We start from the raw sequence: 12,553 nt of genomic DNA, 5'->3' as shown, positions 1-12,553 counted from the left end.
GTGTTCAATAATTAGAAATAAAATTAAATGTCCAAATCAACTCCCAGTCCTTTGAATGAACCAATATGTTTCATTTTAAATTGAAACAAATAAAGTATCCCGCAAGAAGGTTCATAATCTCTCGGGGTTTTACAATGATTACAATGAAAAACTCTGAGTAACTATCAAGAATCAACAAATTCCTGAGATGGCTGATGAATCTGGATTTTCTGCTGTTGAAAGAGACAGATTTGAACAATGTTTCAAAAGATTTATGAAATTCACAAGTCAGGGAGATGAAATGTCAAGGACAAACCTTAATCTTCTTCTGGATGAAATCAATTCTATTGATTATTCTTCTAAAATTGTGACAGAAGAGGTACATTTGCACAAATGATTTTTTTTTAGAAATCTGTCTTATTAATTATATGAAAGACTATGTTTAATATGAGGCAGGCATAACCTGTGAATGGGGACGAACTCTGTATGTATTATTTTTTTAATTCAATCACGTTGATAAAAGAAACCGAAATACCGTACGTAACGTTCCCGATTTTGATTCTATTGTTAGGGAATTAGCTGTGACGTTCTTTAAGTTATGACGTCATATTCGATGTAAACAAAAGAAACGCTTTCATCAGGTAACGTTTTTTCATATCAAACAATTATTAAAATTGAATTTGTATTGAGATCCAATCTTACATGTCTTATTTATTTTTCTAGACTGATAAATATAAATTTTTTCAAAGTCAGATATCTGCGCAAAAGCGGAGAAAACCGGATAGGAAGTAGATCTGAAAAAAAAAGTTAACGATTTTGAGTTCATTAGTAGAATGAAAAATTCGGGAAATTTTCCCGATTTTTTTTTTTTATTATTGCTTTTTTTTCCATAATTGGGGACTTTGTCCCCATAATATGAGGCAGGCATTACCTGTGAATGGGGACGAAGTTTGTTTAAATTATTTTTTTTGTATTTTAAATATTTGTTAAAAAAAAGATACGGAAATACCGTAACGTTTCCGATTTTGGTTCTGTTGTTAGGGATTTTACTTGTGACGTTATTTAAGTTATGACGTCATTTTCAATGTAAACAAAGAAACGCAATGCATCAGGTAGGCCTAACGTTTATTTATACATGTACCAAAGACAAAGAATGATTAAAAATGAAATATTGGTATTGTGTTCCTTGAGTTCCTATATTTTACTAGACTAATCAAAGTCTCACGACAACAAGACCGGAAGAAGGAAGAAGAGTTATGTGTTCTGTGCATATCCGTAAATTAAAAAACATGACAAAAAAAAATTGAACGATTTTGAGTTCATTAGTACAATGAAAAAAAGTCCCCATATAATTATACAATAAATGTCAATTGTTATGTTGACTGGGACCACTCGAACAGTCGTATACGTTAATATGAGGCAGGCATAATCTGTGAATGGGGACGAAGTCTGTATGTATTATTTTTTTTACCTCAAACATGTTAATAAAGGAAACGGAAATACCGCGTAACGTTCCCGATTTCGGTTCTGTGGTTAGGGATTTAGCTGTGACGCTGTTTAAGTTATGACGTCATATTCAATGTAAACAAAAGAAACGCTTCCATCAGGTAACGTTTTTTTCAAATCAAACAATTATTAAAAATGAAATTGAGTTCCAATCTTATATTTTACTAGACTGATACATATAATTTTCTTTTCACATATAATTTTCTTTACAAAGTCTCATGCAAACAAGACAGATTTCTGCACAAATGCATGGAAAACCGGAACAGGAACTAGATCTGAAAAAAAAAGTTAACGATTTTGTGTTCATTAGTAGAATGAAAAATTCGGGAAATTTTCCCGATTTTTTTTTTTTTTTTTTTTATTGATTTTTCTACCGTTATTTGGGACTTCATCCCCATATAACAATATTTACATTGAAACGTCTGTTAGGCGGAACAAATATATGTTGACAGAATGTCCCTAACTGTCAGGTGTCAAACGGTCATTTTCGGCTACTGTTTGCGTCAAATTGTTTAAAATTTTATTGTGATTCGCAAAAAAGTTCTAATCGTGATTCAACACAAGCCTCAAATAATGAACTGTTACTGTTACTTTTAGAAAAACATTAACGTCACTCGTTATTGTAAAGAAAGTGTACAGATTATCCACAGGGGTTTGTTACAATTGCCGAGTTACTATCCAAACGAACCCCTAAAAAAAGGTGTTTTTTAGGGGTTCGTATGGATAGTAAACCCGGCAATTGTAACAAACCCCTGTGGATAATCTGTACACTTTCTTTACAATAACGAGTGATGTTAATGTTTTTCTAAAATATAAGTGTTTTTTAGGGGTTCGTATGGATAGTAAACCCTGCAATTGTAACAAACCCCTGTGGATTATCATCATGCTGTCAGACAGACACCAAAAATTACCATTAACGTCAATTGGCAAGCTTTTTTACCGTATTTTGTCATGAAGGCAACCTGATTACCACTTTCAATAAATGGTATAAAAGAGAGGCAGATCCAATGGGTGTAGAGGGACTTACTTTGGAAGAGCTGTATATAGTCAGTCAAGGCGGTCAAAAATGTCCATTTGTTGGGTGTAGAGGCTGACATTTCAGCCTGTGTCAGGGGCGTAGCCAGAAGAAAACGATGTGCAAGCAACTACTTGAAAAAATTTTGGGACCCTTTAATGCAGAAAAATGTTTTTTTTCGGTTTTCGGTCATAGGACGGTTTAAAGAGGAGCTACATGTAGATAGGACTTATAAACAATTTATGAACGTAAAACTATTAATACTTGAATCTTCTGAATAGAGTAAATCATAGTTAATTTAATACATAAACAACACATTTTTGAATTACAGAATTTACTCAACATTGACCAAAATCTGCTCTTCGGGTCTAAGCAGAAACGAACTTCTCTATTACTTTGTCAACATTCACACTGAAATCCCGATCAATATGCAGTAATGCTAGCGATGATAACCTGACGTTGTTAATTTTCAACAGACTTAATAAACTGATAGATCTGCATGGTAGCACTCGCGAGATGTTATAAACCAGCGTACGTGTTCTCCATCGAGCGACCTCCCGATTGAAATTGTCCGCCAAATACATGCCAGGTCATTTTGTATGTCTCAAACAATGTTGAGAATTATTCGTTGGTTATACATGTTATATGTCCTACAACACGAGGAAGCAGATCGACACAAAGAAGCTATTTTCTGATAGGCAGTGTCTGCGCGTACCCGCATGCAGGTACGAATAGCAAAATTGCCGTTCGTAGGCTACGCGTACCCACATCCGGTTTTATAATAAAATGCCATCGGATCGGGAATTAAACGTGAAATATATATATACAGAAATTGTTGCAATTAGTGAATAAATTTAATCAACTACTTTGAAAACATTTATATATAGGTAAGTGAACAGTTTTTCTCGGTTAATAAATATTCTTAAAATGGGAAAAGATTGATATACATGTGGGGCAGACATTTTAAAGTTATCATGAATTGGAACAATTTGTTCAAAAGTATCAGTCGGTGAATTTTATACAATTGTATATAAAAACAAACTCGGAGTCAATTGCAGCTGCAGTAAGAAGAACTGGAAACACAAAAAATAAAGAGGAAATAAAGTTTAACAGAATACATATTACCTGTATTCACGGAGGCAAAAAATTCTAAAAAAGTTCGACAGGAAAAATTAAGGCCTAATACATTATTTCTGATAAACAAAGGCCGATGCCAATATTCTTCTATGAAAGCTTCGTTAATAAATAACAAAATATTTGACGAAAATGTAGACCTTCAGCGCATCAAAAAATATTTTACCTCTGAAGAGTGGAAGCAACTTAAAATTGGGATATTATATATTATAGGACTAGATTACAGGGACTGTAGATTTCATTTTCAATCAGTGTGCATTTAATTTGCTAGGTTTATTATGTATTATTAATTAATAAATACAATTCGAAAATATAATTTGTCATGATCTTCACTCGTTCTACTCAAAATCCCCATATTATCGATAATTTCTGTATACATATTTCACGTTTAATTCCCGATCCGATGGCATTTTATTATAAAACCGGATGTGGGTACGTGCAGCCTACGAATGTCAATTTGACTATTCGTACCCGCATGCGGGTACGCACAGACACTGCCTTTCTGATAATACCAGACATCCTCTACTCTCCAATTCCATTATCATATGGTCTTCGTGTGTGAACGCAAAATATAATGAGACTTTCCAATGCTCTTTTGGCGTGTTTTCAGGGTGATTGGCTCTGGTAGTCTGTCGAATACATCGCCTCGGCATATTTTCAATAATATCAAATGGTTTCGATAAATCTCGATTGGTACATCGCATCGCAAACAGATAAGCCGTACTCTGTAAAATGTGCTCCGAAACTACACGTCTTAGACTGAGTATAATAAATTCAAATCTGGTAAAAAATACAAGTTACTGTCCGATTTTTACATGATCTCTAATAAAACGTTATTTAATGAAAGTTCATCAATTAAAAAAGTAACAACATATGTGTTTCCTTTAACCATAATTAATTTATAAATTTTTATTTTGGCATTTATTTTTTTTGCTTGCCGAATCGATGTGCACGCAACTGCGTGTTAGCGTATATGGAGCTACGCGCCTGTGTGTACTCTTTGTTTACATTTTTTTTAGACAATAATTTGATTATCTTACTTTACCATATTTTGTAGAGTTCAGTGGCTACATGTACTTTAATTTATTGCTATTTCAGGAAGCCAATGCATTGATCCAGTTCAAACTGTGTAGACTGATACCTCTACATGATGAAAGACTCCTAGTTAAAGTGTGTCAGACAGTATTTAACTTCACTGCAAGACAACAAGTAAGATTAAACTGTCAATTTCATTGAAGATTGACATTAAATTGTCAAATCGGTTAATTTTGTACATTCATGTATTGTTTTGATATAATATTTTTAGATAACATATACCACTGGTATGAATAAAATTCAAGGAGACGTCAACCCTACATAAACACTTTTACTTAAAAAGCACATATGAACATGAATTTACATAATCTGCTGGAGCCAATAGTTGTTGAAACTGATGACATGTATGAGAGGTGTTTTGGAAATATTTGGAAATACACTAGAAAATTCCTTTATGTTTATTTTTATTGTTTTTTTTTATACTGAGAAAGCAAATGATTAGACAGACTCATTTAAGTTTCCATAATCTGGTTCAGTAATTTAATCTAGATGACAAATTGTCTACATTGACATACATGTATTTCACAGAGTACTTTTCTTTTGTTACAAGTTGAACCTGACAGAATCTACATTATTAGCTGTAACAGAGTATTTGGTTGGAGGAGCACAGAGATGTCAGCCGTGGGCATTACCTATGATTCTTCAGGCTTTAGGTGCTGTTGTTTATGAAAATGTTGGACTCTTAACAAAGGTCAGTATAAATGATTATGAGGAATATACTGTGGTAAAAAAAGAAATCAACAATTATATCCTATCATTTCCTTATTGAATTAGATTGAATGCTCACAAACATGTTGAACTCTGCCACATTATTTTTGTGCATGTACCAAGTCGACCATAAGCTATGGGGGTTTATCCATTGTTGAAGGCAGTACAGTTGCCTATAATTGCTTACACCAAGTTCATTTGAACTTTGGTGGAAGCTTGTCTGATTGTCAATCATTCCATTTCTCCTTAGTTTTACATATATTCTATAAATATTTTTGTTATTTGTCGAAAATTGTCAGATGTTAAAAATTTATAATAATCGCCATGAGATTTTTTTATTGTCAGCTTTGTATTTTCTTACTTTTTTATGAATGAAAGGGAATGTGAATACATTTGAATAAGTTGACCCAACAACTGAAAAAACCAACAAGTACATCTTTAATTGTTATCCCTAGATGTAAATAGGTTAATAAATGTTAAAACTTTATTCTACAGTTCCATGATATTCTATTGAGTAGAAGAGGAATACTGATACCTCTGATAGAGGGAGGGGCTACGGAGGAGGAAGTACTAAGACAGGCTGTACAGACTTTAGAAAATATGACAATCAAGTATGTAAATTATCAATAAGGCCAATTTTTAACTGTGATTTAATCATTTTAGTCTGGTATTTTTTGGATGCATTGGATTAATTTTTTCATACATGTTCCAATTTTTCAGAGATTGTGTACAGTTTGTTTTTCGTTGATACTTATTTCATGGTTTGTATTTTGTTGTATACTTATATTTATGGATCACAAATACTAACAAAATCCATAAAATATAAATACAGCTTCAAAAAAGAATCTATTGTAACTAGAAAAAAAAAAGATTTGATATATAGTTTATGCCATCAATAACAGTGAATGAATGTTTAGAAATGCCACCATGCCACCATAGTTTCGGTTATTGTTAACTACACTAATGTCGTTATTTTACTTAAACTACAATAGAATATGAGCTCCCAATTTTAGTATGACTACAATATAATTGTAGGTCACTGTTGTGATGTTACTATAAAAAGAAATAGTGATTCCTAAATAATAAACAAGAAGGGGAGAATTGTTGCACCAACAGCTGACTAATTGAGTTATCATTTTAGCAACAAATAAAATTGAGAAAGGAAATGGGGAATGTGTCAAAGCGACAACAACCCGACCATAGAGCAGACAACAGCCGAAGGCCACCAATGGGTCTTCAATGTAGCGAGAATTCCCGCACCCGTAGGTGTCCTTCAGCTGGCCCCTAAAAATATGTATACTAGTACAGTACTAGTGATAATGGACGTCATACTAAACTCCGAATTATACACAAGCACATTTTTGTTAGAGACATGAAAAAGTAATTGACTTTATCAACACTTTATTTCTATTTTTCAGAGTATCAGGCCAGACCTACATGGAAGATAGATATGCTAGTTTATGTTTTGACATTTTTATGAAATTGTTACACAAGATACCAACTACTAGATTAGAATCAATGATTCAATGCAAGGTTAAAATTTTATACAATTCTCTTATTTTCCTGCTATTTTCACATTTCTAGATCGATGTAAGAAAAATATTTCTTATCCCTAGTGATGTGTATTGTAATAATAAACTAGAACTCTGATATTTGATACACATATCTTTTCATTAAATCACAATAATTTATTTTGATTCTTTGTTAGCTATGTCAAAATAGCTGTACTAGTTGTTTGCAATAATTTCTGAATTTACAGTTAGTACTGCATGTACTTTTAATGTAAACTATCCTTAGAGCCATCAGTATGACTATCTTATTGACCATTTTTCAGGTAATGATTTGTACCTTGAGGGGATTACAAAATTTACTGGCTGCCACTAAAATAATGCCATCTGAACAACTTGGACCACTTTTAGCTGGAGTTAGGGTAAGGAATACAGACTGTTTTTATCATCTGATTTGATGTTTTGGGAGTTTATTTTGTGATATATTGTGAATTCATTATTTTTCCTTGAATACCAACTTTAGTGGATTTTTGTGGTATAGTTGAACCAAGAAATTAAATGTTCAACAAATGATAAAGGACAAGGTTCACTTATGGCACAAAATGGCCTTAAATATCAACTTTATCATAAAACACCAAAAAGGTCTCAATGGTTCGAAAATGGGTCTCTTTCTAAAGTTTAAATGCTGAATATATCAGTTCTTTTCATAAAAGTATATAATATTCTCCAAAGTAAGCCCATTTTTGTCAAGATATGATGATTTTGTGCATTTCTTAGACCTAAAAGCTTTAGAAACACTTTGGCCGCCACCTACGATCTAAAATGTGTTGTAACCAAAAGATTTCAATTTTGATATAGAATTCATCAATATAAAAACTTTTTGGATCGGAGATTGCGGCCAAAGTTAATTATGCCAAAAACAATTAGAATTATGGGAAAAAAGTACCAAAATTGACTTTTTAATACAAATTATGTTTATTTAAGGGGTCATAGCTCGATAAATTGTAAAGGAAAGTGCCAGAAAAATTAATTTGTCTTAATAGTATTATCACAAGTATTTCTATATGAAATTTTTAATTTTTTGGCCCAATTTAAAAAGCATAAAAAATTCAGGGCCTATTTTAACCCTTCGTGAACCTTCTCCTTTTCAATAGGCTTGTATGCAGACTTCGTTAAAACCACGAATTTAAATATTCACAAACATTTAAGTTTTCCCTAATCCAGGAAAATTGATACCCACAAAAATAAATTAATCCACAGTATTTAAATTTTAGTTTCTTGTGAAAGGCTTGTACAAAAACATTTAAATAAGAATCTAGACCTACTTTATTATAGAAGTACTGTTTATATTATAATTTGACTTGTATATATATGTATCAAAACCTAAATATATATGTACATTGAATTATTATCAGATAAGATGTTTTCACAGAATATGTGTTTTTCTTAATTGTTTGGTTCATGCATACACATAGTTATAATTATCTATTGAATGGAAAAATATACTCATAATAATATAAAATCTAATCAAACTCTCAAATCAGTTTAGCATTTAGATGAACTAGTGGTATAAATTAAAATAAAAGCGTTTGATTATATTTTGTTTTTGATTATATACTTTATATCTGTTCATTTTTACAAAGCCATTTTAATTTTTAAACTACCTTTATTTGATTAAAATATGCAAAAAATAAATTTTTGAAATTTGAAATCTCTGTTACATGTATGTTTCAGACTTCAATGTTTCATGGAATTTCTAACATACCAGTTATGGTACCTGAAACACTGCATCCAACCCCTCTAAGTAATGTGGAACCGTCTAGTGCAGATAAGACTCCAACATCACCACAGAAGTCACAAGCAGAAGATAATGCCAAAGGTCAAGGCAACAAAAAATCAAAGAAAAGGAAACCAAAAAAGGGGAAAGAACAAGATGGAGATCAACAAGGTCAACCAGATCAAGGACAAGGTCAAGATGACACAAAGTTATCACAGGCAATGAATGGATTGTCAGTTGAAGGACAAGTTAGAGGTGAACAGGCAGTATTCAGACCTGCTTGGGCCAAAATAAGTAGTTCAGAGTCTGATTTCTCTGACACAGAAGGAGGTCAAAGTTCAAGATATAGATCAACATGTGCTAAAGTCAGGCAATGTGCTTTAGCATGTCTTCACACAGTCATAAAAGTAAGTATATTTTCATTAAGAATTTGTATGCCCCTGCTGTAGCAGATGGCCATTAAGTTTTACCATTTTCTGTCTGCACCTCAGTCCATAGGTCCATACATATTATGTCCCAAAATTGGTTTCCATTCTCTAACATTAGATTGCAATAACTAAATGTTCTGAAATTTATGCGTAATGCTTATTACCACAAAACACAGATCAAGTTTGAATTTTGATGGCATCACTTTTACTGTTATGCCCCTTAACAAATGGAAACATTGCTTATTTTTTCGTTTCCATTATCTAACTTAATGTTTATCTTAACCAAATATTATAAAACTTATACACAATGCTTATTCAACTCAGATCATCAAGTACAATAATAAGTAATGTCGCTTTCACCGTTCTTGAGTTATGTCCCTAAATTAAGTTTTATGCATTAAGGTGCATTATCTTTGTCCCTTGGACACATTCCCCATTTATTCAAATGTGGGGTCTTAAAATATCTTTAATTAAAAATCATTTAGGTTATTGACTCTATGAGGCAACTTATTTTTTCAGTTAGTCTGCAAATATTTTTTGTAAGTTTGTTTTATAAAGCTCATAAATGCTCAAATTGAATGTGGTGTTTTTTTTAAAGAATTAGTTTTATACATATAATAGTTTTTATAATAGAATGTGACATATAATTTAACAGAATACAGACAAGAAAGTGATGTTTGGTTACTGGTCCTCATTCATTCCTGACTCTGTAACTTCTGGTAACAGTTCACAAATACAGACATTGTTTACCATAATCCTGAAGGACCCATCACCAAAGGTATGTTACTATAGTTACATTTCACAAATTGAGATTTCTTTACCATAATCCTGGATGATCTTACTTCCAAGGAATGTTTCTGAATGTTTCCATATACAGTAGAGATAAAGAGATGTGGTATGATCACCAATGAGAAAAATATCCACTGAATAGCAAAGGGAACATTCTGAAAAATCCTTCACACAAAGTTTGAGGAAAACAAGTGTTGAACACACCATTTATAAGAACAGCAGCAGAATACAGTAATTATAATTGTGTGTAATTAAATAGCATACTTATGGGTTCATTTATTTTCATGGATTGAAGAAAAATTGTGTGTTGTCTTAAATACATGAACTTGATTTCTTGGTTTTGATAAATTCTGCATACAAACCTGTAGGAATATGCACTTTTATAATTATTTAGACATATAGAGGTCCACCTCTACCCAGGAAATCCACAAACAATTTCCCACAAGAAATGAATCGACAATAGTAGGAACATTTTTTTTTTTTTTGTGTTTAAATATTCTGTGTATTTTTTCAGTGTCGTATGGGAGCTCTAGCAACATTGACTGCTTTGTTAGATGGAACCAAGACATTTTTAGCTGCTGCTGATGACAGGTGAGACTTTTTTAATAAATAATAATTAAGAAATTAGCATAAATAAAATTAAATGAATTAGAAAAAATATATATGTTCATCGATTAAGTAAGAACTAATAAATTTTGATAACATAGAATCCGTTTTAGAGATATAAATTTGAAAAGGTTTAATTTAAACAATTTTCCCTATAATTGTAAAAAAAAACCTTATGGATCAGGTCATATACCCCATTGCTTTGTTACATCATAAATTTTTCAAAAAACATCGTGAGACAGTCTTTTACATTTTATATTTTACAGTAAGTATGTTATATGATATCTATGTATCTATGCTAATCAATGATCTTTTTCCTTATACTTGTATTCTCTATATGCCCTTTGTGGGCCCTTAATTGGAAATAAAATATATCTTATCTAATCTTATCTATGATATTACATTTTAGTGACCAATCACGAACTGCCTTTACTGCATTTTCCACTGTGTTAGGATCAACTGTACATGAACTACATCGCTGCCTGTTACTGGCATTAGTATCAGAAAACTTTCCATTAACACTTACACAGCTTATTAAAGTAAGTTACTTTCCTTGGTATCAGAAAACTTTCCATTAACACTTACATAGCTTATTAAAGTAAGTTACTTTCCTTGGTATCAGAAAACTTTCCATTAACACTTACATAGCTCATTAAAGTAAGTTACATCCCTTGATATCAGAAAACTTTCCATTAACACTTACACAGCTTATTAAAGTAAGTTACATCCCTTGATATCAGAAAACTTTCCATTAACACTTACACAGCTCATTAAAGTAAGTTACATCCATTGATATCAGAAAACTTTCCATTAACACTTACACAACTCATTAAAGTAAGTTACTTCCCTTGGTATCAGAAAACTTTCCATTAACACTTACATAGCTCATTAAAGTAAGTTACTTCCCTTGGTATCAGAAAACTTTCCATTAACACTTACATAGCTCATTAAAGTAAGTTACTTCCCTTGGTATCAGAAAACTTTCCATTAACACTTACATAGCTCATTAAAGTAAGTTACATCCATTGATATCAGAAAACTTTCCATTAACACTTAAACAGCTCATTAAAGTAAGTTACTTCCCTTGGTATCAGAAAACTTTCCATTAGGCCACACCAATTTGATTCCTTGTTCGACGGACCCGCCCACACCTATTTTTTTTTAAACAGAATTTTTTAATTTTTTTTATATTCCCGCTTCCCGCATCCGGAAATGTAATCATGTTCATTTCCTACACCGTTTTTTTTTTGTAAATATTATAAAAAGATATCAACATTTGTTTTTAAAATCATAGTCTAACCTTTATAACGATTTTAAACATAAAATCACTCCTGTGAGAATATTTGTTTCAGCTTGAAACCTATTTATCCAAAGTGGGAGTGCTCCGATATAAATTTATAACAGCGGAAATACCTGTAAAGAACAAAAAATTGTTTTTTTTCCCCTTTACTTATATTCCCTATCAAAAAATGTTCGTTGTTAGAATAAAGTACAAAGAACTTCTGAAGGATTTGCCTTCAACTACAATTATATTGTATACTGGCGAAACAAAACTATCCATAGCCACTGCATGTTTATGCACCTGTCCTGATTGATTCAGGGGCCTGTCGTCAGCAGTTATCGTTTGTTGATGTTGTTCATTGGTATTTTCCCGATTGGATATATAAATTAGATTGTTGGTTTTCCTGTTCGAATTGTGTACACTAACAATTTTGGGGTCCTTTATCAGATTATAGCTTGCTGTTTGGTCTGTATCAAAGCCCTGTGTAAAAGGCCGTACTTTGACCTGTGTTTGTTATTAGATTGAGAACAACCCTCCCTCAGACAAGGGGTCATTTTACTGCTGTAGAAAAGAAAATAGAAATACCAAGGATTTGTATAGATCTTCTATACAAAACCTTTGAAAACTTAGAATTTTGTACTCAAAAAGAGGAGAGTTACATCATATTTTAAACAACTTCTTCTAAAAGAGGGGTCCACTTATTTTGAATAATATTAAACTGTTAAA

The 12,553-nt window shown here is 31.9% G+C and overlaps 1 protein-coding gene across 2 annotated transcripts in view; it reads left to right on the top strand.

Annotated features, from left to right (window-relative positions):
- Positions 1-96: 96 nt before the first annotated feature.
- Positions 97-12,553, top strand: part of LOC139528057 (HEAT repeat-containing protein 6-like) — a 42,785-nt gene continuing 30,328 nt past the window's right edge. The window contains exons 1-10 of one of the 2 annotated variants that reach the window (XM_071323861.1): positions 97-358; positions 4,733-4,843; positions 5,280-5,420; positions 5,933-6,048; positions 6,856-6,970; positions 7,272-7,367; positions 8,680-9,129; positions 9,806-9,928; positions 10,454-10,530; positions 10,955-11,084. In XM_071323861.1, coding sequence (XP_071179962.1) covers positions 188-358; positions 4,733-4,843; positions 5,280-5,420; positions 5,933-6,048; positions 6,856-6,970; positions 7,272-7,367; positions 8,680-9,129; positions 9,806-9,928; positions 10,454-10,530; positions 10,955-11,084 — 1,530 coding nt within the window. In that variant the 5' untranslated portion in view covers positions 97-187. The remainder of the gene's footprint in view (positions 359-4,732; positions 4,844-5,279; positions 5,421-5,932; positions 6,049-6,855; positions 6,971-7,271; positions 7,368-8,679; positions 9,130-9,805; positions 9,929-10,453; positions 10,531-10,954; positions 11,085-12,553) is intronic. The other variant, XM_071323862.1, reaches the window with a different exon arrangement.

Source organism: Mytilus edulis, chromosome 6 (genome assembly GCF_963676685.1).
Source record: "Mytilus edulis chromosome 6, xbMytEdul2.2, whole genome shotgun sequence".
NCBI lineage: Eukaryota > Metazoa > Mollusca > Bivalvia > Mytilida > Mytilidae > Mytilus > Mytilus edulis.
The sequence above is the reverse complement of the archived record's forward strand: the minus strand, read 5'-3'. Positions and strand labels throughout refer to the sequence as shown.